The sequence below is a fragment of the Pteropus alecto genome, unplaced genomic scaffold (genome assembly GCF_000325575.1).
Source record: "Pteropus alecto unplaced genomic scaffold, ASM32557v1 scaffold3, whole genome shotgun sequence".
Lineage (NCBI taxonomy): Eukaryota > Metazoa > Chordata > Mammalia > Chiroptera > Pteropodidae > Pteropus > Pteropus alecto.
Window position 1 is genome coordinate 43,575,032 of NW_006442484.1, and position 26,232 is coordinate 43,601,263.

Below are 26,232 nucleotides of genomic sequence, written 5' to 3' on the forward strand. Positions count from 1 at the left end.
TGTGAACACTCCTTTTATGATTTGGAAATTTCTCTCAAATCCCTGTTATTCAATCTTCCCTATTTGTTTCATTCAGATTTAGCCACCCTTCCCCGCTGCCAAGTTAGTCTGCCCTTAGCTGGGTATATCCTTAACTAGAGAGCACCCTGATTTCTGGAGGGGGAGCCCAGGCTGCTCTCTGATCGACTGCATGTGGTGAGTCTGCTGCAACCCACCAGGAAAACCATTGAGCAATAGGGACTTCCCAGCACTAGGGATGTTTGTGATAAATCCCACATGACTACATCTCAGTCATTCAACAGCAAGCAGAATGAGTGGTGTATTTTTTTCTTCTTAGTTATTTCTAGCCATATTTCTTCCAAAGAAAAGTATTTACAAGATCAAACATCATTAGGAACATAGGCTGTATTATATTATGGAACCCGAATTCACTTCTTTTATCCTTTTGTATTTCCCTAAAAACCTACTTTATTTCCCTAAAAACCTAATGGGCAGCATTCGAAAGAGAACCTATAGGACTGTGAGATTTGCTGCTTGTCATTTGACTATATTATTGAATGGGTCTCATTAAGCCTAAAGTGACTCAAAGAGCATGACTTGTGTATGACACTCTGAAAATTAAATAAGGATTAAAAAATTATCCTACTTGTTAAGTTATTCTTGTAGCAAAGCATTCTTAGAAGGAAAGGGACTGGTTTTCCATCTTGTCATACATGTGAGAATCAAGTTTTTATTTTAGGAAAATGACCCTAGCCATGAGTTAAATTTTCTTGTTTTTGACCTAGTTTTTGGAAGCTGCTGCATATAAATTTTTTGATTACTAAAATTGAGCATTCTGCCCCAGTTTTCTTATAATCAGCGTCTTAAACAGAAGAGAAAGGACGTTCTGCCCACATCTTACCTGAAAGAGATAGGTGTTTTGACCTTACAGATTTGTAAACACTGTTTTAGGAGATCTTAAATCAAGAATTTCCCCTTGTCCCTTACGTTCCGCTGCTAAGTGCAGTAGTTCTGGGCTCTGCGGTGATAAAGATTAGAGGTATGCTGTACTGAGAAGACCAGTGGCGTTGCCTTTTTTTAACCCATTCTGTTCATAAGAGGCCTGGTTTAGTTGCTGTGGACTTTTATGATGCTGGCCCAATCCTAAGAAGAGGACTGTCTTAGTCCATTTGGGCTGCTATTACAGAATACTGATAATGAGGTGGCTTGTAAACAACAAACATTTATTCTTCACAGTTCTGGAGACTGGAAAGTCCAAGATCAAGGCATTAGCAGATTTGGTTTCTGGTGAGAACCTGCCTCTGGTTTATAGAGGGCTTGCATTCTGCTGTTTTCTCACAGGTGGAAAGAACAAGAGAGCAATCTGGGATCCCTTTTATAAGGACACTAATCCCATTCATGAGAGCTCCACCTTCATGACTTAGCTACCTCCCAAAAGCCCTACCTCCAGTTATAATCACATTGGGGGTTAAGTTTCGACATAGGAGTTTTGGGGGAACACACTCAGTCGATAGCAGGGAGCCTACTTGAAATATAGTCCCACTCCTGAGAATTAGGGCTCCATTTCTCAGTGCACAGTAGAGGAGCGTCTGCCACAGTAGGTATGAAAGATGCAGATTTGATAAAAGCCTGACTTAACCTGCAGAGGTGATTTTGGAAATATGTGACAAAATATATTGAGTAGAAAATTGGAAATGGAAGGTTTAAGACTAAGCAATCCTCTGCATTCTGAATATGAAAAACTACAATGCAGAGGCAATGGCATGCTTGAAGAATAGCCAAAGCAGAAAAAAGCTCTCAAGAAATTGTGCTCATTTAATTGCTATGGATTGCAGAGCCTGCAAGAAACAAAATGTAGCTGCCCAGCCTTTATTCTGAAAGTTTAAATCAACAATGAGCTGGTGAACACAAATTTCAAATGTGTCTTCTACTGTGGTTATATAATTGATTGACTGTCATTCTTAGGAAATAATAGCCTTAGTAATAACCCTTATGCGTGTAAAAGAACAGAATGAATACTGAAGCAATTCCACACTCACTGGCACTTTACTCTTCCCACTGTACTGTTCGGAGTAAACATTTGCTAACATGGACTCTCTATAGCAATTATTTAAACATGCTAAATATCATTATCATCAAATGTTATTTGTTCGTTCATCCTTCAAATATTATTGAGTGCTTCTTGTATATAAAGCATCTGACCTTTCTCCCTCATGTGGTGTTATACTAGACATTCTGTAAGATGAGCAAAGTAGGAAAGGCTTCCATAAAGGGCAGCAGGCAATAGGAGCAAATGTAAGAAGAGAGTGGAACATCATTTAATAAAATACTGAGCCAGACATTGAGTAGGTTGAAATCAAGGTAGAGTGCACTCAGTTTCCAGCACCCACATCTCTGGTCTCATAGCCCCTGAGAACCTATGTCCTTCTTCAAGAATAACCCGGGTGAATACTAGTTTTTTCCGGAGCCATATCAGAAGAAACTCAGGTCAGAGGCTAACTAGTTTTTATGTCCCTAGGGTAGTCCTAGGAAGGTAAGAAAAGAATTTTACTTCTTTCTGATTCAGTCCTAGGGAAAATCAGAATTTTCATGCAAATATTTTTTATTTTTTATTTATATGTTCTAGTCATATGTATTACATATAAAATGTATGTATTCCTTTTTTCTGATTAAAAATGATGTAGGCTTATCATAAAGAATTTGGAAATCAATTATGTTCTTTCTGCTCTCTAGAGATAACCACAATTAATATTTTGTTTTATTTCTTACTAATCTCTCTTCTGTATGTATAATTTTTATTTTTAAAAAATCTGGGATCATCTCATACCTTCTTAAACTTTTGGGGAATATTCTGACCCTGGATCATATTGATATTTTAGAGACAGAATTGTATTTGCTGAGAGCCTCTAACCTTGAATGCACAGTACAGTAAATATAATTGGATGAGCCAGTTTTCTCTCTTTTACTGTCATATTCAGATGGAATCATAGAATCTTAAAATTAGTGAGGACCTCAGATATCAGGGAGATCAGGATCCATGAAATTGTGTTTTAAATATCACACATACCAGAGGACAAGAAAGTGTAGTTGATACTCCTAGACAGTACAAGTATACTGTGAGTTTTTACACCTATTGCTTGATTGTCAGCACCACATCACAGGCAGAAGGATAGACCCTGTGATATACAATTTTGCTGGTATGTAGAGGCTGATAACTGTTGATAACCAAAGAGAAAATTCTGTTCCTAAGATCTAAATGGTGCCTATGAGCCTAATGATATGGGTCTTCATAAACTATTGCTTTCATTCTGTAGTGATCAGTGGAGAGCTGTCAGTATTTTTATTTCACGAAAGGAAGTGAACTCAATTTTATTTTTAATATATTTGTCACAGAAATAATATAGACTTATCAATGGAATATTAAAAATATAAAATGCTTTAAAAACCACAATCTTTAAGGATTCTATGGCAGCTCTCCAAAGTTAAAGAAACATTTAAATTTGGGATTAGGGTGAAAAAGTTTTGAATTGAGAGAAAGGGGTTGCTCTGAGGATGAAGATACTAATTAATTTAGATTCTTATTATAAAACCATTGCAAGTACACTAAAGAAAGAGAATTAAAACTTAACTTCCTTTAAATTTAGTGAAATTATTATATTTAGTAAATTTAGTTTAATTTCGTTAAATGATGATATTTAACTTCTCTTATTCTCTCTGATTGAATCAGCCATTTGGAACCTGTATACTGGCTGACTTCTAGAAACCACAAACTGAGTTAATGGCTTATCTCCCCATGTAAATGAATGGAGATGCCAGATAAAATAAAACTTAACAAAATGCCCACCTCTTCCCCAAACCCTTGTAATTTTTCCTATAAAGAAAGAAGAAAAGAAGGAGGAGAAAAGGAAAGGAGGGAGGGAGGAAGAAACAAACCCCAGCTGGAAACAACAGGAGCAGTTACATATTTTACTGCAAACATAGCATCTGTATAGACATTTTTGTGCTCTGATAAAGACGTTGCTATTAGACATTTTATGGATAGACCTGTGGTTACTCCACTTCTATATCACATTGGGACACTTTATTTTGTGAAGAGTCTTTGAGCCCAAGTTAAAATTATTGTAGTCTGTCCTAGTCTTTTCTTAGATTCTCAAATCCTAATCTGGAAAACTACACACACACACACACACACACACACACACACACACACGGACTATGATCATTCATTTCTACAAAAGTCTAGAATAGCATTTTTTAAACTTTTTATTGTGATAAAATATATATACCGTACATTTTGTCATTTTAACCATATTTAAATGAAAAAGGCAGTGACATTAATTACAGTCGCAGAGTTATACAAACATCACCGCTATTTCCAAAACTTGTCATCACTCCAAACAGAAATTCTACATATTAAGCAATAACTCCCCATTCCTTCCTCCTCCCAGCTTCTATTAACCTCTAATCTACTTTATCTCTGAACTTGCCAATTCAAGAAGTATCGTATAGGTAGAATCATACAATATTTGCCCTTTGGGTCTGGTTTATTCACTTAGCATAATGTTTTTAAGGTTCATCTGTGTTGTAGCATGTATCAGAACTTAATTTTTTATGGCTGAGTACTATTTCTTTGTATTTAGATACTACATTGTGTTTATCCATCAGTTGTTAAACACTTGGGTTGTTTCTATCTATTGGTTATTGTGAGTAACGCAGCCCTGAATGTAGGTATACAAGTATCTGTTCAAGTCCTTAGAATAGCATTGTGCAAACTAAGAAATTTAGAAAAATTAAGTCATCTGGAGTTCCGCTATTGACTAAAATTATTTTAGTGTAACTTAAGTATATCCAAACATAAAACTATGAATTAACTTCTTATGCTTTTAGCTGTTGTAAAATCGAAACCAGTTTTTCAATTAAATAAAAATAAAACTATGAAATCAATGCAATTAAACTGAATAATTTTCATAAAATTATATTTACTGAAAGTAAGTGGATTTTGTTGATTTTAATAGTGTATAAAGATATATTTACATTTTGGGTGCACAATGGACTATTATTTTAGCTTCCATTATTATTATATTTCCTTTTAAACAGTGAACTTTTTAAAGCCACCAAGCCATTATTTTGATTGGCAGTCTATTTGCTAGAGTATCCCAGAATTTAAATCTGGAAAACAAAAATTTAAGGAAGAATTATTTGTTGCATTTTTACTATAATAGTTTTATTAATGAACAGTTGGCAAGCAGGTGCCTATAAAGACAAATCTATATAATATATCCATTTGTTATCAGATATTGGCTGCTACAGCGCAGGGTTAGCAGTTAGGTTCATTCCAGTTATTTTTATTGGAACTTGTTTGAATTGCTAACTTCATAGTATCACCTGACCTTTATTTGTTGAAATATTTAGTTCATCTCTGTTTATTATTAGCTCATTTCCATGAAACTAGTGCAATAGTACTCTAGAGTAATATGTTGTTTTCATGATGTTAAATCAAATTCTTAGTATATTATAATAAAACTTAAAAGTCTTATTCCATAAAATGTCTTTTACTTGTAAATTATACTGCAAGAATATAGTTTTTCATAACAGTAAAAAACTAAAATATGAACACAACAATGGGACACAAGATAATGGTTGTTATTTTGACATTAGTGTATTCTTACTCAAAAGCTATTAGACAAGCTTACTAATACTTGAAAAGATAAATTCTGTCTCTCTAAGATATCACTTGGCAATCTTAAATATAAACACAAAAACTAGCTGGAACACTGAAAATCCTTTGTCATGGTGAATCATCTTTCGGGATTCAGAATATTCTAGTATTTACTCTTTATTAATAAAAACATTTTTAATGGTCACAGAATTTACATAACCCAAAGAATATACCAAAGCATACAAAAGGATAACACCTCCCTGTTTTGACAAATCTGGTCCACAACTCTAATGCTTACTCACAAAGAGTAAAGCTGATCTGCCAGAGTTGATCTGCCACTTAAAAATGGGGAGGTTATGATTTCCAAACTTTACATGAACTCTATTTTTACAACAAAGTTAATTTATTATTCCTTAATTAGAAATAGAATTGCCATATGGATGAATTATTGTATTGCCCAGTTAATGCATTTTCTTCCTACTTGGAAAACTAAATTATGAGAAGGTTGCTTGATAAACACAGAACCTCTACACAAAGTAGGCACTCAGTGAATGTTAAGGAATCGTTTTGATAGCCCCCTTCAACACCTATATTACTAAAAGAAAAACACTGTCAAATTAACCTTAATAAATGATTATTTTCCAATCAATGATAATTTTACTTTCTCTCAATTCCATGTTAACTCCATGTCAACTCTCAAATTTCTGTTTTCTACCTAGTTATACCACTTTCAAAACAAGTTTCCAAGTGTTTTTAATGAAATCTCAACTCAATTAACCTATGGGAAAAAAGTATAACAAATAACACTAATTCAGTATGCAGATTCCCAGAAGAGAGTCCTCTTTCTGACCAAGGCTTTTTCATTTTTGTTAACTGATGATGTTCTTCTTGATCACCTTTCTGGGGTGGAGACTTATAAATTTATTTACTTACTGCCAATAACATGCCTTTCACTTAATATTAAACATTTTCTGTATTTACCTTACATGATTTTGTACCTAATTATATTTATAATTCTTGATTAGCCATATTTTATCTCCACAAAAGAAATAAAATTTTAATGACTACATGTGATTTAGTTAATCTAGAGAGTGTCCTTCTATAGACATTAACAGATGCACACTGTGCTATCTCTGTTTTTTTACTTTAAAAATTAGGTTTAATAAATATAGTTTATTTTTTTACCATATTACTCCACAGTACAGTTTTCTAGTATTTAATACATTCCAAAGCGTAAAGTGTGGCTTCTCTAGCGAGCCACCACTAAAGGTCAAGAATCCACATTTATATCCTTTATAGTACCTTTTGCATGCAGTAGGAGAGAAATAATGTGTTCTTAATAAATAATTAGATAAATAATATAAATGGGTATTACCTGAATTGATTCCATTAATAGTTAAAAATTCCTACCTTGATTTTATCATGACTGCTCATCCAACCGATAGAAGTTCAGTCTTGCCATAGCCTTCCAGAAAAGACATTATTCAGGAAAAAAATATATTCGACTATTAGAAAGAGGACTTTTACTGTAAATAAATATGATATTTCCCTCTTTAGTCACCCTCCTCCACTGTCAGTTTTGCCAGCTTGCTAGTAAGCAGCACCTCTTTTGTTGCCACTTGAACCCCATTTCATTTTTAAATTTTCAGAAAGGTTCAGTAGAAATTCTTAAACTTTCAAGAATGGTGCTAAAGGCAGAGTTTTATTAGTAACACATACTTGTTGAGTACATATATATCTTTGTAAATGTATGTAAAAGAAATAGGAAACCTATTTTATTAGACTTTTATGGATGTGAAATTTTATACAATTTTGTATTTGATTTTTATATAGGCAGAAATACTCAGTGTCCTCAGTCACAGAAACATCATCCAGTTTTATGGAGTAATTCTTGAACCTCCCAACTATGGAATTGTCACAGGTAGGAACTCATTATTTGACTTCTTTTTTTCTCCAATTACCTAGCTTTAGATTCCTTAATATGCTAAAATGTTTAATATTAGGTTCAGTCATGAATTGTGTGCTACTGTCAGATGTCACTTTTGTTGCTATAAAGCATTAATAAAACTGATTATATCAATATAATTAAGAATGGTGTTTCCACTTCTACCCATGTTTAATTGTGCTAATTATATCTGCGTAAATGCTATTTAAATGCACTCGCAGCTGCAATACCAATATTTAAAGGTGTCGTTTAACTAAAATTTCATTTAATTAGTTGAAATGAGCGATGTTTTTTGTAACTCTGTGACCTTTTACAAATTAAGATTTCTTGAGCTATTCATGTTGTAATTCTTTGCAAGGCATTTTAATCCCTTTAGAGCATTCTTTCTTCAAGGTCTCTGATATGAGAACAATATTTTTTAGGTTTGGTCATCTGCATTGGTAATGACCTTGATCTAAATTATCATGTAATTTGGAGCAGCAGTTTATAACTGGTAAAAATATTCTTTACAAAAAGGAGCACATAGAAAATTTTGCCATATAAACATACAGAAAGACACTCATTTTAAATACTTAATACTCATATTTGTATAATCTAATGAGCAGTTTTAGATTGATAATAAGTATAATGTTCAATTTTACAATAATTATCATAGCAGTTATTCAATTAAAACAAACAAGAAAACCTTCAAAGATTAGCCCTGTCTTCTACTATAGAGAAGAACTTGGATTGTCTAAAATAACAACTAAACACCCTTGATAAAAAGGATTGCATTAGGTATTTTCTTACAAATGATCTCATCTAATACATAAAATAACTCTATGAGATAGGTAAAATAATCTCTATTTTATAAATCTGAAACAAAACTCTAACTTAAGTAACTTTCCTAAGGTCATAGACCTAGTAGTAGAACCGGAGTAATAGAAATTTCTCTGATTTTGTACAGAAGATGCTCTTCTTGCATGTGAGCTATGAGCATACTGGTTCTTAAACTCAAAGAGACATGGTAGCTGTTACTTCCATCTTCTGAAGGCAGGCATTTTAACATGCTTTTACTTTGATAAATAGCAAATAGAACTACTGAAGTTCTTACGTAGAGGATATTTTATCTTTAATTAACTATCTTTAGATATATTCCTAAAATGAGGTATGTATCAGCTTTTATCTTGAGCACATATATTTCCTGTTAACTTGAATACCCAAGAATGGGTTATATAATTAAGGTTTAAGCCATGTTTAACCTTTTAGGTCAGATTTCCAATTTAAAGTAAAACCCTGTCTCTGATCCTGTTACCATATTGCTCCTTATTTCCTAGTCCATTGTATTTACTTTTTACCGATTATGTATACCTTATAAATCTGAACCCAGTGTTCTGATCCTCACTTGTGGCTTAAGTTTTTCTTGTCTAGTAGATGAAAGTGTGGTACTCCAAAGAGATTAGAAACTGCTTCTCATTTTGTGCCCTTTATGTTTAATGTTTTTTGAGGGGAAGATTTTAGCTTTAATTAACTCAATGGACTATTCATGAAGTTTTCTAGTTTCTTGGTGAGGATGAAGAGTAGAAAAAGGGACTTAAGTCATGGTGCAAATCCTTTGTCCAAGAGTTTATTCTCGGTCCCAAGGAGGATGTGAAGCACATTCATTCTTAGGTAGCACATTCAACCTCGGTTTTCTCATCCAAAAGAGGGAGAAAGAATTCAAGTAGTTGGATGAGTGAGTTTGATTTTATTGTGTGTGTGTGTGTGTGTGTGTGTGTGTGTAGTCTATTTAGTCTATACTGAGCCATAAAAAAGAATGAAATCTTACCATTTGCAACAACAGTGTGTGTGTTGTAGTTTATTTAGTCTATACACACACACACACACACACACACACACACACACAGACTAGACAGTCCTTTATTTCATGCACCCTTCTACCATTCCTGGCTTATACCTATACCTACCCCAAATCTTTGGTTATCATTGATTAATTCTTTTCAGATATATTTTTATTTCCTTGTACAGTCAGTAAGTAAACTGTTAACATTAAATATTTCTGTAAAACAACACAAGTTTCGGAATTTGAGGTATTTGTAAATTGTATATTTGTAGCTCTTTTATTGACGTATGAGATTGATTAAGATATCTCTTGGGCAAGTTTTGATGTTTTAACTTATTAATTTGATAAGATTGTCTCTATTCTTAAAGATGCTAGTTTTAATTGTTTGTTTACAAGTGTCTACCAAAGAAGGATGTGAGTTTCTCTACCAACCTGCTGCAATTAGGATCAAGCCATGCTCCATGCATGAGTATCAATACATATGCCAACTGAGCCAAGTTTGGGAGATCATTTGGGTTGGGGATGATAGCACTTATCTTGGCTCTTGAAATGAACACATTGGATTTAACATACAATGATATCAAAGCATCAGTATGCTCAGAGAATGAAAATAAACTGTTTAAAGAATTAAAAGAAAGTATGAAAACAATGAATCAACCAAATGAGAATCTCATCAAATAGAAAATATTATTATTTTTTAAAAAGGACTCAATGGAAATTCTGGAGTTGAGAAAGACAATAATTGAAAAATTTTAAAAATCTCTAGAGTTGACTTAATAGCATATTTGATATACCAGGAAAAATAAATTAGTGAACTTAAAACTAGGTTAATAGAAATTATCCAGTCTGAAAAAGAAAAATGAACAGAAGCTCATAGATCTATGGGACCACATCAGGTATACCATTAATATATTATAGTGAAGAAGAGAAAAGAGGAGTATAAAAATAGAAAAATAGAAAAATATTTGAAGAAATAATGGCCAAAAAACTTCCTGAATTTGCTAAAATACATTCGACTGCATTCTTAAGAAGCTTAACGAACTCTCAGTAGAATAAAGGTAAAAGAACACACACCTAGACATGTCATAGTTAAAGTGTTGATAAAGACAAAGTATTCTTTAAAGTATCTTTAAAGTATCAAGAGAAAAACAACTTCTCATATATAAGGGAACAACAATATGATGAATGACTGGCTTTTCATCTACAACAATAGAGGCCAAAGGCAGTAGACATTTAAAGTGCTAAAAGAAAAAAGCTGTATCCAGCAAAATTATATTTTAAAAGTAAAAATAAAGACATTCTTGGAGAAAAGATAAGAAAATCAGTTGCTAATATTCCTGCCTTACAAGAAATAGTAAAGGACGTCCTTCAGGCTGAAAAAAATGACAACAGGTGGTAATTCAAATCCATGGGAAGACAAAGGGTACTGGAAATGAAAAACATACGGATTAATATAAAAGACTCCATAAATATATTTTTATTCTTTCTCTTAATATCTTTAAAAACATGACATTGTATAAAGCAATAATTATCCTGTTTGTTAATGATAATATATATATATAGATATATTACAGTAACAGCATAAGGGGTAAGAGAGGGAATGGAGCTAATTTGGAGGAAAGTTTCTATATTTTACTGTAATTAAGAGTATTAGTCTGAATTAGACTGTCGTAAATTAAGATACATTTTGTAATCCCTTGAGCCACTACTAAGAATAAGAAAGTCTACTCAAATATGGTAAAAAAAAAAAAAAAAAAAAAGGAAAGAAAAAAAACCCCAGATAATTAAAATAACAAATTAAAATTGTTAACCCAGAAGACAGCAGTGACAAAAGAATAGAAGACTGAGAAGAACAGGAGACGTGTAGAAAACCAGATGGCAAATATAAATCCAACTATATAAATAATTACATTACATGTGAATGGTCCAACATATTCAACTATATACTGTCTACAAGAGACACACCTTAGATTCAAAGGCACCAGTGGATTAAAGTAAGAGGATGGGAAAACATATACCATGCAAACAACAACCATGAGAGAACTGGAGTAACTATATTAATTTCAGACAAAATAGATTTAAGAAAAAGAATATACTAGTGAAATAGGGTGATTTCATAAAGATAAAAAGAGCAATATACCAGGAAGATATAGCAATTGTAAATGTATATACACCTAACAACAAGTCCTCAAAGTACATGAAGTGAAAACTTGACAGAATTTAAAGGAGGAATAGGCAATTCAACATTAAGTGGTTTTATTATTCCAAAATTGATAGACAAAAAAATCAGCAAGGCTATAGAAGATTTGACACTCTTAACCAACTCTAGCTAACTCACGTATATAGAATGCACCACCTGTTAATGAATGCATACATAATCTCTTCAAGTGCACATGGAACATTCTTCAGGATATATCATTAGTTAGGCCACAAAATAAATTTTATCACATCTAAAAGGATTGAAATAATGCAATCTTTTTCTCCACCCACAATGGAATTGTTAGAAATCAACACCAGGAAGAAATCTGGAAAATCTCTAAGTGTTTGGAAATTAAGCAACCAAAATGGATTAAAAGATATTTTGGACAGAGAAAAAATGAAAACATAACATATCAAAATTATATATAATGCAGATAGAGAGAAATTTATAGCTTTACACATCTATGTCAAAAAAGAAGAAAGTTCTGAAATTTATAATCTGAGCTTCAACCTTAAGAAATTACCAAAAGAATAACAAAGTAAACCCAAAGCAAGCCAAGGAAAGGAAATAAAGATTGGAGCAGAACTCAAAAAATAGAAAATGGCAAAATAACAGTAAATCAATGAAACTAAAAATTTGGTCCTTAAAAAGATCAATAAAACTGACAAACTTTTAGCTCTACTGACCAAGAAGAGAGAAGATACAATCAGCAAAATCAGAAATTAAAGAGAGGACAGCACTATGGCCCCTACAGAAGTTTAAAAGGATTGTAAGAGATGTTATGGCCAACTTTATGCCAACAGATTAAACAATTTAGATACAATGAGTGAATTCCTAAAAAGATACTGACTCAAGAAGAAACAAATGTGAATAGACCTATGACAAAAAAAAAAATTTTGAATTAGTAGTTTAAAATATTTCCATAATGAAAAGCACAGACCCAGATGATTTCACTGGTGAATTCTATCAATTGTTAATGGAAGAAAGAAGAAATAATGCCAATCCTTTCCATACTCTTTCAGAAAACAGAAGAGGAAGGAACACTTATAAACTCATTCTATAAGGCCAGTATTATCCTGCTATTAAAGCTAGACAGAAACAGTAAGAAAACTACAAACCATCACTCATCATGAACATAGTTACAAAATCTTTAACTACAACATTATTATTATTAGCAAACTGAATCAGCCACCCATAAAAAGGATTATACACTATGACATATGGAATTTATCTCAGAAATACAAAGTCGGTTTAACATCTGAAATTCATTAGTGTAAGGTACCATAATAGATAATGGAATAAAAGACAAAAGTCTTTTGGCATACAACACCTATTTATAATAAGAAATCAGAATACAGTAGGAATAGAAAGGACTTTTCTCAATCTGATCAATAGCATCTACAAAAACCTACAAGTAATAAAATAGTTAATAATGAAAATGTGAACACTTTTTTCTTAAGATTGGGAACAAGGCAATGAAGGTCCCCTTTTGCCACATCTGTTCAACATCGTACTGGAGACTCTAGCCAGGGCAACCAGGCAAAAAGAAGAAAATAAAAGGCATCCAGATTGGGAACAAAGAAGTAAAACTCTTATATGACATGATTCTATACATAGAAAATCTCAAGGAATCCGCAGAAATACTACTAAAACTAGTAAGCATATTTAGCAAGATCGAAAGGATCCAAGATCATTATACAAAATGAGTTGTATTTCTGTATATACTGGGAATGAACAGTCTAAAAGTGAAATTAAGAAACAATTCTATTCACAGTAGTATCAAAAAATGAAATAGCTGGGTATAAATTTAACAAAAGTGTAAGACTTGTACAGTGAAAAATACAAAACATTGCTGAGAGAAAATAGATATCTAAATAAATAGATCATGTGTTCATGGTTTGGAAAACTCAATATTATCAAGATGACAATTTTCCCTAAATTGATCTTTAAATTCAAAACAATTCCTATCTAAATTCCAGCAGACTTTTTCCTCACAAAATAACAAGTTGATCCTAAAATTCACATGGAAATACAAAAGACCTAGAATAACCAAACCAGTTTTAAGAAAGAACTGTTTGAGTACTTAGATGGCCTCATTTCAAAACTTTATTATAAATCTGTAGTAATGACATAGTGCATTATTGGTACAATGATAAGCTATTGATCATTGGAACAAAATTAAAAATTTAGGGAAAAAACCTTACACTGATCATCAGTTGATTTTCAACAAAGGTGCCAAGACAGTTTAATAGGTAAAGAATAGGCTTTTCAATAGTTGTGTTGGGATAATTAGAAATCCACGTGCAAAAAAAAAAAAAAAAAGATCTTAGACCCTGACCTCAAGCTATACACAAAGATAAACTCAAAATGGGCCAGAGACTTAAGTGCAAGAAGTAAAACTAAAACTCTTAGAAGAAATATAGAAAATCTTTATACCTTTGGGTTAGGCAAAGAGCTCTTGGATATGACACCAAAAGCACAACCCAGAAAAAGAAAAGTTGATAAATTTGACCTCATCATAATTAAGAATTTGTGCTCCTGAAACGATAAGAGAATAAAAAGATGGTTACAGATTGGAAGAAAATATTTGCAGATCATAAATCTGATAAATGACTTGTATCTAGAATAACTAAAGAACTCTTATAGCTCGATATTAATAAAATAGCCCAATTTTAAAAAGGACAAATGATTTAAATAGACATTTTGCTTGAGAATATATACAAGGGAGCAATAAGCACATAAAAAGATGCTTAAGTTCATTAGTCACTAAGAAAATGCAAATTAAAAATATGAGATACCACTAGAATTATACCCACTATAATGGCTTTTATTCAAAAATACAGACAGTACCAAGTGTTGATGAGAATATGGAAAAACTGAAACCCTCATATGTTGCTGGTAGTAATCAAAAATGGTATAGCCTCTTTAGAAAACAATTTGAGTTTCTTAAAAAGTTAAACATAAACTTACTATATGACCCAACAATTCCACTCCTAGAATCTACCCAGGAGAAATGAAAGGATATTTCTACACAAAGACATATACATGAATGTTCATAGCAGCATTTTAAAGAGTAGCTAAAAACTAGGAACAATCCAAATGTCAATTGGTGATGCAGAAACTAAATGTGGTAAATCCATACAATGGAATATTATTCAGTAGTAACAAGGAGTGAAGTGTTGATAAATGCTATAATATGAATGAACCTTATAAACATGTAAAGAAAAAGAAGTCAGACACAAAGGCCACATATTCCATTTATATGAAATATCTAGAAAAAGCTCAGTCGTAGAGAGAGAAAGCAGATAGAAGGGCTGGGGTTGAGAATGGAGGTTAACTGTAAATGAGCACAGGGAACTATTTGGGATGATGGAAAGTTTCTAAAATTGGGTTCTGGTGGTGATCGCTCAACTCTATAAATTTACTAAAAATCATCAAGTTGTACACTTATAGTGGGTGAATCTTATGGTACATAATTTTTAAAGCCATTTTTAAAGGAATTTTCTCTCTTGGCCTTTTGAGGGCTATTCTAAGCTCTGATGCAATAAGATTGATTTGTTTACATTGTCATATAAACTATCTGATATGTGTTTGATCTCATCTATTTTATAAAAATAACAGTTTTTAAGAAATACCTATGTACAAGCCTGCTTTTGTTTCTAATCCATTCTTCCGATACATCATTGTGTTTCTCAGTTCTGTGTAAATGGCTTTTGATTTTTTTCTTCAGCTGGAGTTTTACTATTCATTCTATTAGTTATCTCGTCTTTGACAGATTACTTTCCAGGGTAATATTAACTTTTAGAAACCACAACATGGAACAATTTTTATATACTTTTGATGTCTTTTATTAAGTTCTTTAATGCATCTTCCCAATGAAAATAAAAAGTTATTTATGAAATGTACCTTGGTTTTAATTATATGCTTATTTTTCTGTTAAAAATAGAATATGCTTCTCTGGGATCACTGTATGATTACATTAACAGTAACAGAAGTGAAGAGATGGACATGGATCACATTATGACCTGGGCCACTGATGTAGCCAAAGGTAAAAATGCATCGTGTATTCTCATAGAATCAGTGGGGAGCATTTTCTCATCCTGACATGGTGACTTAAGCCAGAAGATTTGTTATTCTGTGTCTTTAGGTGTTCTTTTTTCAGACCAAAAGTAGAAAGAATTCTGCAACTTACTGTACAGATAACATTTTAGGTCATTGCCTTTCCACTCCTGCCTTTCTTTTCTCTCTTTTCTTTATTTCTTCCCCTAAAACCAAATTCCAACAGAATCAGTGGCTCCACAGTAGCCATTTTTGCCACAGTTTGCACCATTGTCATTGACCAGCTTGCTTGATGCATTAAGTGGAAAGATCATAATTCTGTTGTTGTTCTTCAAGTCACTACTTAGATTCAGTATCCAGAAAATGTGATTTATTGTAGCATTAGTTCTACTCATTTTGTATACATAATAATATGCTAAAAATAGTAACCACTTGCAAAAAAAATTTATTTGTCCTGCCATGTAGAAGCAATTCAGATTTTATTTTATGTTTAATATAAACTTGGTAATCACCCTTGGAAATGAAATATTTTTAATACACAAAATCCCTAAACAAGATGGCTAGTTCTTTTTCCCTCATAAATTCCTGCAAACACTAATGCTTTCTAAAGCAGTTTAAATTCCATTTATTTTTATCTTTTTTTTTTTTTTTTTCATTTTCCAGTTTTATTTATAACTGTCAAAATTGCTTTGGAAACAACGTAGTCTAAATAATGAACACTGATAGTTATATTTGTATTCTAGTAACCCTTAGAAAGCAAGTGTGTCCACATTTTACCAGGGCGATTAACTCCTTTGTATTTTGCTACTCCAGACTCTACAAGCATCTCTTTGAAAAGCAAATAAATGGGTATTTAACACTCAATAAGGAGGGTAACTCCTACTTTGCTTTAGCTGGAAAGTCACACAGTGACTTCTAAAAGTAATAGTCTTTCCTTTGGGGAATTATCCTGTCTGTTTTAAGTTTTATCAACACCTGCCAAATTCTTCAAATAAGGAAAGTGAAAAAATTTTTTTAACGTTTCATGCTAAATGCTGCTGCTGTTGAATGATACTTCATTACCTTATAAGAATAATAAGCTCTGTGTTTAAGATGGTATACTTAAAGCTTTGGCCGTGTTAATTAACTTAATTGTGTACTCATGTATCAGGCATCTCAAATCAGCCTTAAAATTGCACATTCTTCAAGACATTTTCATGTGATATTATAGCCACTTCTTTGCATGTCAGTAGTACACAGGGACCACCTGTTTGTAAGCAAAATGATGTGCTATTATTGGGAACTGTATTGTGGAAATACATTTACAAATGTAAAAACACATACAAATAGTCCTTGACTTAAAGCACCTTACCTTACAGACATTTGCATTTAGGGTGCTCTGCCAATTACACTTATGTTATTACTTAATGACACTTAGAATGGATAGACAGCAAACAAAACAACTGACATCAGTCACTCTGGTTCCTGCTGTGCACACTACTTAAGCTTCCCTGGCCCCCAGTCTATAAACCTTGTTTCTCCTAGCACTTTCTACTGCATAATACTATCTAAGGGGCAAGTCCTTTGGGTCCAGATCAGCTCAGTCATTCCTGGGGTTTCTCAAGACTTCTGGCACTCTGTATTATGAGGACAAAGAAGAGAAAGAAAAGGAATAAGTAGCAAACTGGAACCAGAGGTAAAGGATAGGGATGGAAAGAATGGGAGTGGGCCATGGGACAGTGAGCAAAACTACAGAATAGTAAGATCATGTTTTTTTGTGGCTGGTGAATTGATCTGAAAGGTATGTTCTAATGTGTGTGGCCTCAGGTGAGTAGACTGAGGCAGAGAAGAGGCTTGTTTGTTTAAAGTTACAAGTAACACTTAGTATTTGAAATGGCCTATAAAAGGAAGAAGACATCAATGCTATCAGAGTGACTTTAATCCTCTCTGATAAAGCTATGTGTAGAATTGGAGAATAAATAGGAAGGCTTGAGTTTGGTTGATTCTGTTTCAAATTCAGCCATGATTTTGAACATTTCAGTTTGACCATGATTGAAGCCACTGTAGCAACAAAACGTTGAGAAATCAAAGAATGAATAGTTCATTTCAAATAAGAGTTCCTTCATGCATTTTGAAATAGACGCTGCTTAACATCACTGCTAAGAGAATATCTCCTCAGGGCCAAAAAGAGTCTCTTCTTTTTGAGTAGAGAGAGGAGTGGAGGGCAGACCAGCAAGTATATCTGAAAAGAAACGATTAACATAGATAAACTTGCAACCAGTCTCAAAATGGTCATCATTGATTCCAAATCTCTCTCAAATGATATCTGTCAAATCTTTTTTAGGAAACCCTAAATCTTAAAATTGGTAAGGGTATTTTTCGGTCACCTTAATTATTTGCAATAAAAATAAGGCAGAACTATAGATGGCTCTATAAAAACAAGTGGAATTTTATATGATTGTGATTACTACTGTGTTTGAGTACACTAAACATTCTATAAACGTATACTGTATATTATACACAAATAATTTATGGTACTTCTCAATGGTTGCTGTCATGAGAAAAGTGCCAATATTTAAAGTTATTGTACTTGAGTGTTGTTTTTTTTGGAATTCTTGCTCGTCACAAGTGTAGAAACTATTTAGCTCTACCTATAATAGTAATTAAACAGATTCTACCTTAAAAATAATTCAGGAATTTGGTTCTTAAAGCAAGAGAGAGGTGACTATGAAATTCAGTCACAAAAATTATTAAAAGTTACCCAAGTCGTAGCTATTGAATTTTCACATTTGTAATATGCAGAAATTCATATTAGATTTTCTTTATTCCAATTGTGTCCTGTATAAGATCATTTAAATTACTAATACTTTTCTTAAGTTGATTCTTTTCAAGAATATCTTTATATGGCAAGAGTTTAAATTTTTTTTATTTCTTTGTTCTTTCATGAATCTTCAGTATATAATAATCAGAAGAATAGAAAAATGATAAATTATTTTAAAAATTAACCTTTATAAAATCGAAAAAAAGAACCAAAGACTAGTTATTAAATTATGTTTAATGGATAATTCATTTTAAAAAAGAACCTGTCTGATTGGGGGCAGGGAGGCTATTTCTTTCAAAATTTAGAAAAGATAATTTGAGAAATAAAAGGAGAGGAAATTTTCAGTAGAAATTATTATTTTTCTTTATTCTAAGGGGGTAGACAATACATAAATACAAAAAAAGTCAAACACTAGGGAGGTAACTACGAAGTGTGTGTCTTTCACAGTATAATTTTTATTCCAAATAGTAAAACTATATATACATCCAATTTACTGAAGTAACTTGATTTACATTCTGAACATGTTGGAGAGAATTTTGGAATGCATTTAACTATTGATTATCTCAAAGATTTTTCCTTGTAAAAAGAATATAATATTTTGTGACTACTATATATTTTTCTATCTGAGAATTATAAAATTCTTTACCAACCACAACTAATGAATCCAACCAGTTCTCCTAACTCCGCCACCCCACTTTCACTCCCAGGGTCTTGTTGGAATGAGCACCGAGAAAGTAAACCAAGCTGCAGCTGGATAACTGCAGACATCCAAATGAAAGCTGGAAACCTTAGCAGAACTTAGTGATTTAGGAGGCAGTTGGTAGTGGAATACCTTAGTCATTGGAGCACTTCTTCCAATTGTAACTGTGCTATTTTTGTGCAGACTCCCGAAAATTAAGGTGTCCTTATTAGGCATTGTAAGAAGTTAACTTTGCCCACAATCAAATTCCAACTTCTAAGAGATTAAAGCACATAAATTTTCCTTAGCATATACATTTTCCCGAGGTAGACATATCTTGTCTCTATTTTACCAATCACGTAATAGAATATATGAATTTAGTTTCCGTTATTGAATTATTTGCGAAAATATGAAAGATAATACTGATGTTTAAAATAGAAGTGTAATACTGGTGAAGTGTTGAAAAATGACATTAATAGGCTTTTCTTCCTTCTTGTATAAAAAGGAATGCACTATTTACATATGGAGGCTCCTGTCAAGGTGATTCACAGAGATCTCAAATCAAGAAATGGTAATGTAGTCATGTTTTTATTTTACCTGTCTTATTACAAAATACATGCATCTGTATATGTAACTAAACATCATGCTTTCCATATCTTTTGCAGCCTGTTATTTTGACTCACTGCTGATACCATGGAAATCTTTCCACTGTTAATAAATATCAAAATTCTCTATATTATTGTAAGAGGCTACATAGTATTCCACTGTATGAATAGCACAGAGTGTGGACATTTGGGTTATTTACATTTTTTTCTATAATAAAAAGTGTTGAGTTCAGACACTTTTCAGCAAAAGTTTTCAACACATCCTTATTTATTTCTTTAGAATAATTTTCTAAAAGAGGTATTACTGGATCAAAGCACATAGTCTAGTCTCCTATTTTTAGATGGTTCTCTGTACTAGCAGTTTTGAGTTTTGTTCCTGTTACTTCTGAATTATTTGGTGTAAATTTTTCATGTCAGTCATATTACCTGGAGTAGTGCCCAAAAATGATCATCACATTTAGGACTTTGTAAATCAAAGCCTTTTTTCTTTCTTTCTTCTCTTCTGTACTTTCTAAAGTTTATTTATGACCCTGTATAATTCGGAGAGAGAGCATTTCAAAATGACTTGCAGGATTAGACATTATCTTCAAGTAGAGTGGTAATAATATTTCTTCCATTACCTCATTTGAAAGTTAACTGAGAAAGGCAGTGGGGTTATTTCGATAGCCAGCACTAGCTGAAGTAAACATCAGAGTTTGCTACTTAAAAAGAAAATCTTGCTATCAATTCAGTTACATGCTTTAACTATTTACATGCTTTCTAAGTTATTTTTCTAAGTACGGAGGAGAACTATTTTTAGTAAATCTTTAAATCACTGCAGTTAAAATGGATATGTGCTAATGGTGCAATCCTTAGAATAGGTAGGTTTGGTAAATGAAAGAAGAGGAGTAGGGAATCCACCAGCTGCCCTTGCTCATTCTCCACAACCGTGAGGTTTGTGGGGGTGGAGAAAGGGGAGTTATGGGCAGCTGCCATTCATAAGTAGTCCAGGTAGGATCACCAGCTCAACCTTGCCTGTCGGCTCTGGCTGATTGTTCTGTTCTTTTTCTATGTCATCACTTATCTTTTGGCTCATTTTAGACATAAGCTTCCTTGAGCTAAACACTTTCAACATATAGTTGGCTAACAGGAAGTTACTAGAAAATAATCTAGAATGTAGTAGGAAGTTTCAGAGTTTTATGACTTTGTAAATTTTCAGTTTATGCTCATAATTTCAACTTAAATAAGTTATTTGACTTCTCTGCTTTTAATCTGCTTTATCGATATATGCTAAATATCTCTCTAAAGAAGAATGATTAAATTATGGGCATATCCTCGTTGTCATTATGAAAACTAAATAACAATGAAAACTTGCCATTTTTAAAAATTATAATTTGTACAGTTACTTGGTGGGAAAACACATACACATTGAAACAATATAGACTTAACTTAGCGATTTTTTTCTGGAAAAGGAAATAACAAGACTCTTATTTTCCTATGTTATATATTTTTATAATCCTAGATTTTTATAATCCTAGATTTTCAAAATGAGCTCTTTTTAATCTTATAAAGAGAAAAAAGTAGTTGAGGCGGTTTTTTAAAATAACAATATGGTATTAACAATATTTATATTTTTATTTGAAAACATTTATAGCTTACATATAGTATCACATTTACCCTTAAGCTATTTCTATATATATTAGATCATGCAAACATTATTTTCCCCACTTATCAATGTCACTATAATAAGCATCGGTTATCTACCATGACAGGCCATGTGTGGCTAACAAAAGAAATGCCAGAAACAATTATTCAGAGTCTTTGTCCTCTCTTATTCTCTTCTTCTCTCATAAAAGCCCATCTGCATATTAACACTTCCAAATAGATCTCAACTTCACAACTGTATATCTGTCTGCTTATTGGATATGGCCACATAGGAATTTTGTATGACACCCTCAAATGTACTGTGTCCAAATAGATCTTTTCATCTTCTCTCTATTTCCTAAAAAAATCATTCCTGCATTCCCTTTCTCAAGGAGTAGCAACACCAATTGCCTAAGCCCAAAATTAGATAAAGAAGAATCATAGTTTGATTCCTAAACTCTTGTTCTAGCCATTATGCTGTATTGCCTCTTTATTTGATTTTATCCTGAGTCCTTCTCCTTCTCCCTCCATGTCCAATTATTCAAGCCCAGTTGATTCTGTCTCCTAAATGTTTCTTGGCTTCTGTCCTGTCCTTTGCCACCACCTGACTCTAGGCATCCTCATCTCTCTCTTGGACTATAACAACTGCATGCACAACGGTCTCGGTTTCATAACCACACAACAGTGGTCTCCTTGCCTCCAGTTCTGTCCTCTCCCCTTGCATATTTGACCATTCATTTCCTGCTAAAAATCATTCATTGGCTTTCATTTCTCACAAAGGTCCTTCCGAACCTGGCCCCTATCTCCCAAAGTTGCATGTCTTTTCCTCTGCTGACCTTTTGCAAGACTCTTCCTTCTGCCTAGCAAAGTTTTACTCCTCCAGCTCTCCCATTTCTGGTTAATTCCAGTTTGTTCTTTAGGTTTTGGTGTAAGCATCATTTCTTCCAGGAAACTTCCTCTGACCTCCTTAAACTTAAGATATCCCTGCTTTTTAGTTCCATAGCAATCTCTATGTCTCTTATCATGGAATCTATCCCACTTAATTTTAGATGTATGTTTTATTGTCTGGACCGTTAGACTGTAAGCTCCCTGAGAGCAGAGATAATGCCAGTCTTGCTCAACTTCCTCTTCCAGGACATAGAATATAGGATATGGCCTTGCTGATACGAGGTGCTCAGTAAAAATTTGTTAAGTGAATGAATATATGAATAAGTGAATGAATGAATATTGTCCCTGCCTTCAAGAAAATTGCTCTTCATTTTTTATTTTATTATTTTATTTTTTAGGTAAGGCAACCCTTGGTTGACCTCACAGATTGCAAGGACCTTTTTAGCTTACAATCCCTTTTTTAAATTTTTAAATTTTTTTTACACACACAACACCTGGTCTTCCTATGTGATCTGGTCTCCCATCCAACTACTAACCAGGCCAGACCCTGTTTAGCTTCTGAGATCAGATGGGTTAGGGCTTGTTCAGGGTGGCATGGCTGTAGACAAAAATTGCTCTTCAGTTGGGAGGAAAAAACATATGCCATGAAATTATAATGTGAATGATATCTTCAGTATTATATTGGCAGTTTAGTGTCAGAACCCAAGTACAAATTTGGCTCTCCTGACTACTACTAATCTATGCCTTTTTTACTGGATAGTGCTATATTGGATTTAAACAAATGTCTGGAACACCTTTTTAATCAGCACCTCATGAAATCAGTTTTTTTGTTTGTTTGTTTTAATGTCAGCTCCTTTTTTCAAAATCTTCAACACAGTAACTACTTTAATTTTTTTCTTCATAATGCCAAATAGAAGATAAAAATGGAAATTTCTGATTTTTTTCAGTATAACTCAAATTATTGTTAAAATTTATCTTTTTTTTTTTTTTTAGTTGTTATAGCTGCTGATGGGGTATTGAAGGTAGGACTTTAAATATTTTTAACAAAAATTTATAAATTTCAAATGCAGGTTTTTTGTGACTGTGTTTTTATCAGTCAATAAGTAGAAAGTTGACACTTTTTTCTCTTTCTTCAGATCTGTGATTTTGGTGCCTCTCGGTTTCACAACCATACAACACACATGTCCTTGGTTGGAACTTTCCCATGGATGGCTCCAGAAGTTATCCAAAGTCTCCCTGTGTCTGAAACTTGTGACACATATTCCTATGGTGTGGTGAGTTCATTTCTCATTTTTTGCTAAAGGAAATACAAAAAGCAAACAACCTACAGAAGAAGGACACAACAATTTAACAGTTTTAAGACAATGATACTGTTTCTGGTGGAATGCCTGGAGCAGTGACAACAGAGAGAACACTGTAATTACCAGAAAGAACGTTTACATTGATCACTTCTGTGCATCTGAATTATTTTGTCCTCTGTGATTAGAAACAAATGCCACTTCTAAGAAGCAAATTAGGTGGAACCTAAACTAGTATTGGGACTGATGCACTCTTATGAAGAGTGCTTTCCTAGGTGGACATATGATTGTAGAATATCTCTGTAAGTCAGCAGAAATGTAGATCATTTGGAACAGGACTTCATAGTCATCAGCTGCTCAAAAACCACCAATAGGTCTGACAAATGAGTTAATTAACGGGAACTTTTTGAATGTCAACTATTAAACTGATTAGATTGCTTCTGGACAGTACAGAAGAAAATGTGCTTAGCATTTAGCACATGGCCTGGCCCATGTCTGCTGCAAATCTTACAAAGCAGTAGTGACTATCTGAAACATGAATCTAAGGTATCATATAAGAATAACAATAGTGCAACATAGTTATAAGAATAGAATAATGGAAAGGGTGTGCTCAAGGAATAGAGACCACAGGAATAAATCAGTTAAGGAGCAGAAACTTCTGCAGGAGTTTTAAAATGGATCGTTCTTGAGGAATAACTTATATCTGAATTAGCAAAGAGAAAGAAGAGGTAGGGGGAATGGGAGAAGTAGTGAGGTGGGAGGGGAACATGGACAGATCAGTTCTCTGATGATAAAAGGCATTCTTTTGTTGCCCATTTTTGTGAGTAAGTTTTTATCCCTAAAAAATACTTATAAAAATCCAAAGTAATATTTGGAACTCCTTGTCTTCACATCTCATCTCCCAATCATACTGCCTTCTCTATTTATATTATTACTTCTTAAAAAGATATTTTCATAATAACAGGAAAAGAAGCAGATTAATTTTGGCCCAGATCAACATGCCTCTTGTTCCTCAATGACTTTATTTTCAACCGAAGGTGATAGCTGATAGCATAGGAGGAAACCAACATTGTCAGACCCACTTCTTTTACTATAGATTCATCAATCTCTAGATATTTACTGCTGGCTTCATTACTTAAGTTTTAGGCTTGTTTTAGTTGGCTCGCTTTTTCTAAATTATAATACACCTTATGTATACCAAATAAATTTAATATAATAGAGATGAATTTCATTGGCTACTGGAAAACATTATTTCAAGAATGAAATATAGGTTTTGGGCAAAAGGCTAAACTTTTGAAAGTTTGGAAGATAACAGTAGTATCAGGCTAAATATCTATTGTCTGTGTGTTTCTAAGAATGAAGGCTATAAACTATTATAGACAGTGACCAAATAATTCTCATTGAAAGAAGGGGATAAAAACCATAAGTTCCTGAAGAGACTAGATTCTAAAACTGGTCCCTAATGTCAAAAGTTACCATATTCCGATCATCCTACAAATCATCTGCTAGGGAGTCTGAAAATGGGGGAATTTGTTGTAATTTAAGATGTTTTATGATATTATTTTCTTTTATGAAGTTACATTCCTTCATTTTTAAGCAAAAATCTATTTGTTCTATCAGGCACTGTGCTAGATATCCACTTAGGGTAATTTAAATTGGACTTTGACTGCTCATTGGGACCAGTGGTGTCTCATTTTTCCTGTGAAACAGAGGCCAGCAAACTTTTTCTATAAAGGACCAGATAGTAAATATTTTAGACTTTGAGGGCCACTTACAGTCTCTATTACATGTTTTTTTTTTACGACCCTTTAAAAATGTTGAAACCACTCTGCATTCTGCAGCAGGCCATAGTTTGCAGACTCTCTTCTAGAACAAGAGGAATTGGAAGATAAGCAACATGGCTGAATAACAGTTTATAGTGATTCAACAAGAGACCACAGTTCTCACTCCTTTCTCCTGCATGCGTATATAAATATACAAACATATTTAGGTGGTTATAGTCTTTAAGTTATTTTGAACATTTATATGAAGAATTTTGAGACTCATTTGAGTACTCTACAAGTTCTTATACAGTGCTTTTACTTTTAAAATTCTCCCTAAGTTTTGGAATTTCCCAATCTCAGAAGTTTTTGACCCAAAAGACGCAACTATGAATTATGTATAGAGTGAACTTTTGGTTTCAATATTATTTCATTTATGAAAACAAACTTCACACTGCCTTCTTCTAAAACCTTACAGTTGCCAGGGACTTTGGTGTGAAATGCACCCACCTGCTTTTCCTTAGCTGAAGTAGAATCTTAGTTCCAGTAACCAAAACGAAATTCCTTTTCACGTGTAAACCATATAAGATGTTTAGAGGTGACGTCTATTTGTGGAGCTTAGGGTTTTTTTCTATACCTTTTAAAAATCCCTTTCAGTCATTCCACATTGACTCCTCATGTCAAACATAGTTTGAATCAATCTTCCTGAAGCTGCAGATGTTCAGTTTGTTTTTCTGAAAAGCTTTCCTCCAGGCGACACGCACTGCTTTTCAGTAGACAGGCCTGAACATTTCTCTTTGCGAATTAGGTTTTCTACTTGTTTACTGACCCTACCTTTGTTTTGTTTTGAGGGATTTAAAAAATGCTTAACACATCATTCTATCAAGTAATTTA

The 26,232-nt window shown here is 33.0% G+C and overlaps 1 protein-coding gene across 2 annotated transcripts in view; it reads left to right on the plus strand.

Moving 5' to 3' along the window:
- The window catches only part of MAP3K20 (mitogen-activated protein kinase kinase kinase 20), a 141,387-nt gene that overhangs the window by 49,574 nt on the left and 65,581 nt on the right, over positions 1-26,232 (plus strand). For both annotated transcript variants that reach the window (XM_015596639.2, XM_006921207.2), the window contains exons 2-6: positions 7,493-7,580; positions 15,573-15,674; positions 19,670-19,735; positions 23,274-23,302; positions 23,417-23,554. In XM_015596639.2, coding sequence (XP_015452125.1) covers positions 7,493-7,580; positions 15,573-15,674; positions 19,670-19,735; positions 23,274-23,302; positions 23,417-23,554 — 423 coding nt within the window. The remainder of the gene's footprint in view (positions 1-7,492; positions 7,581-15,572; positions 15,675-19,669; positions 19,736-23,273; positions 23,303-23,416; positions 23,555-26,232) is intronic.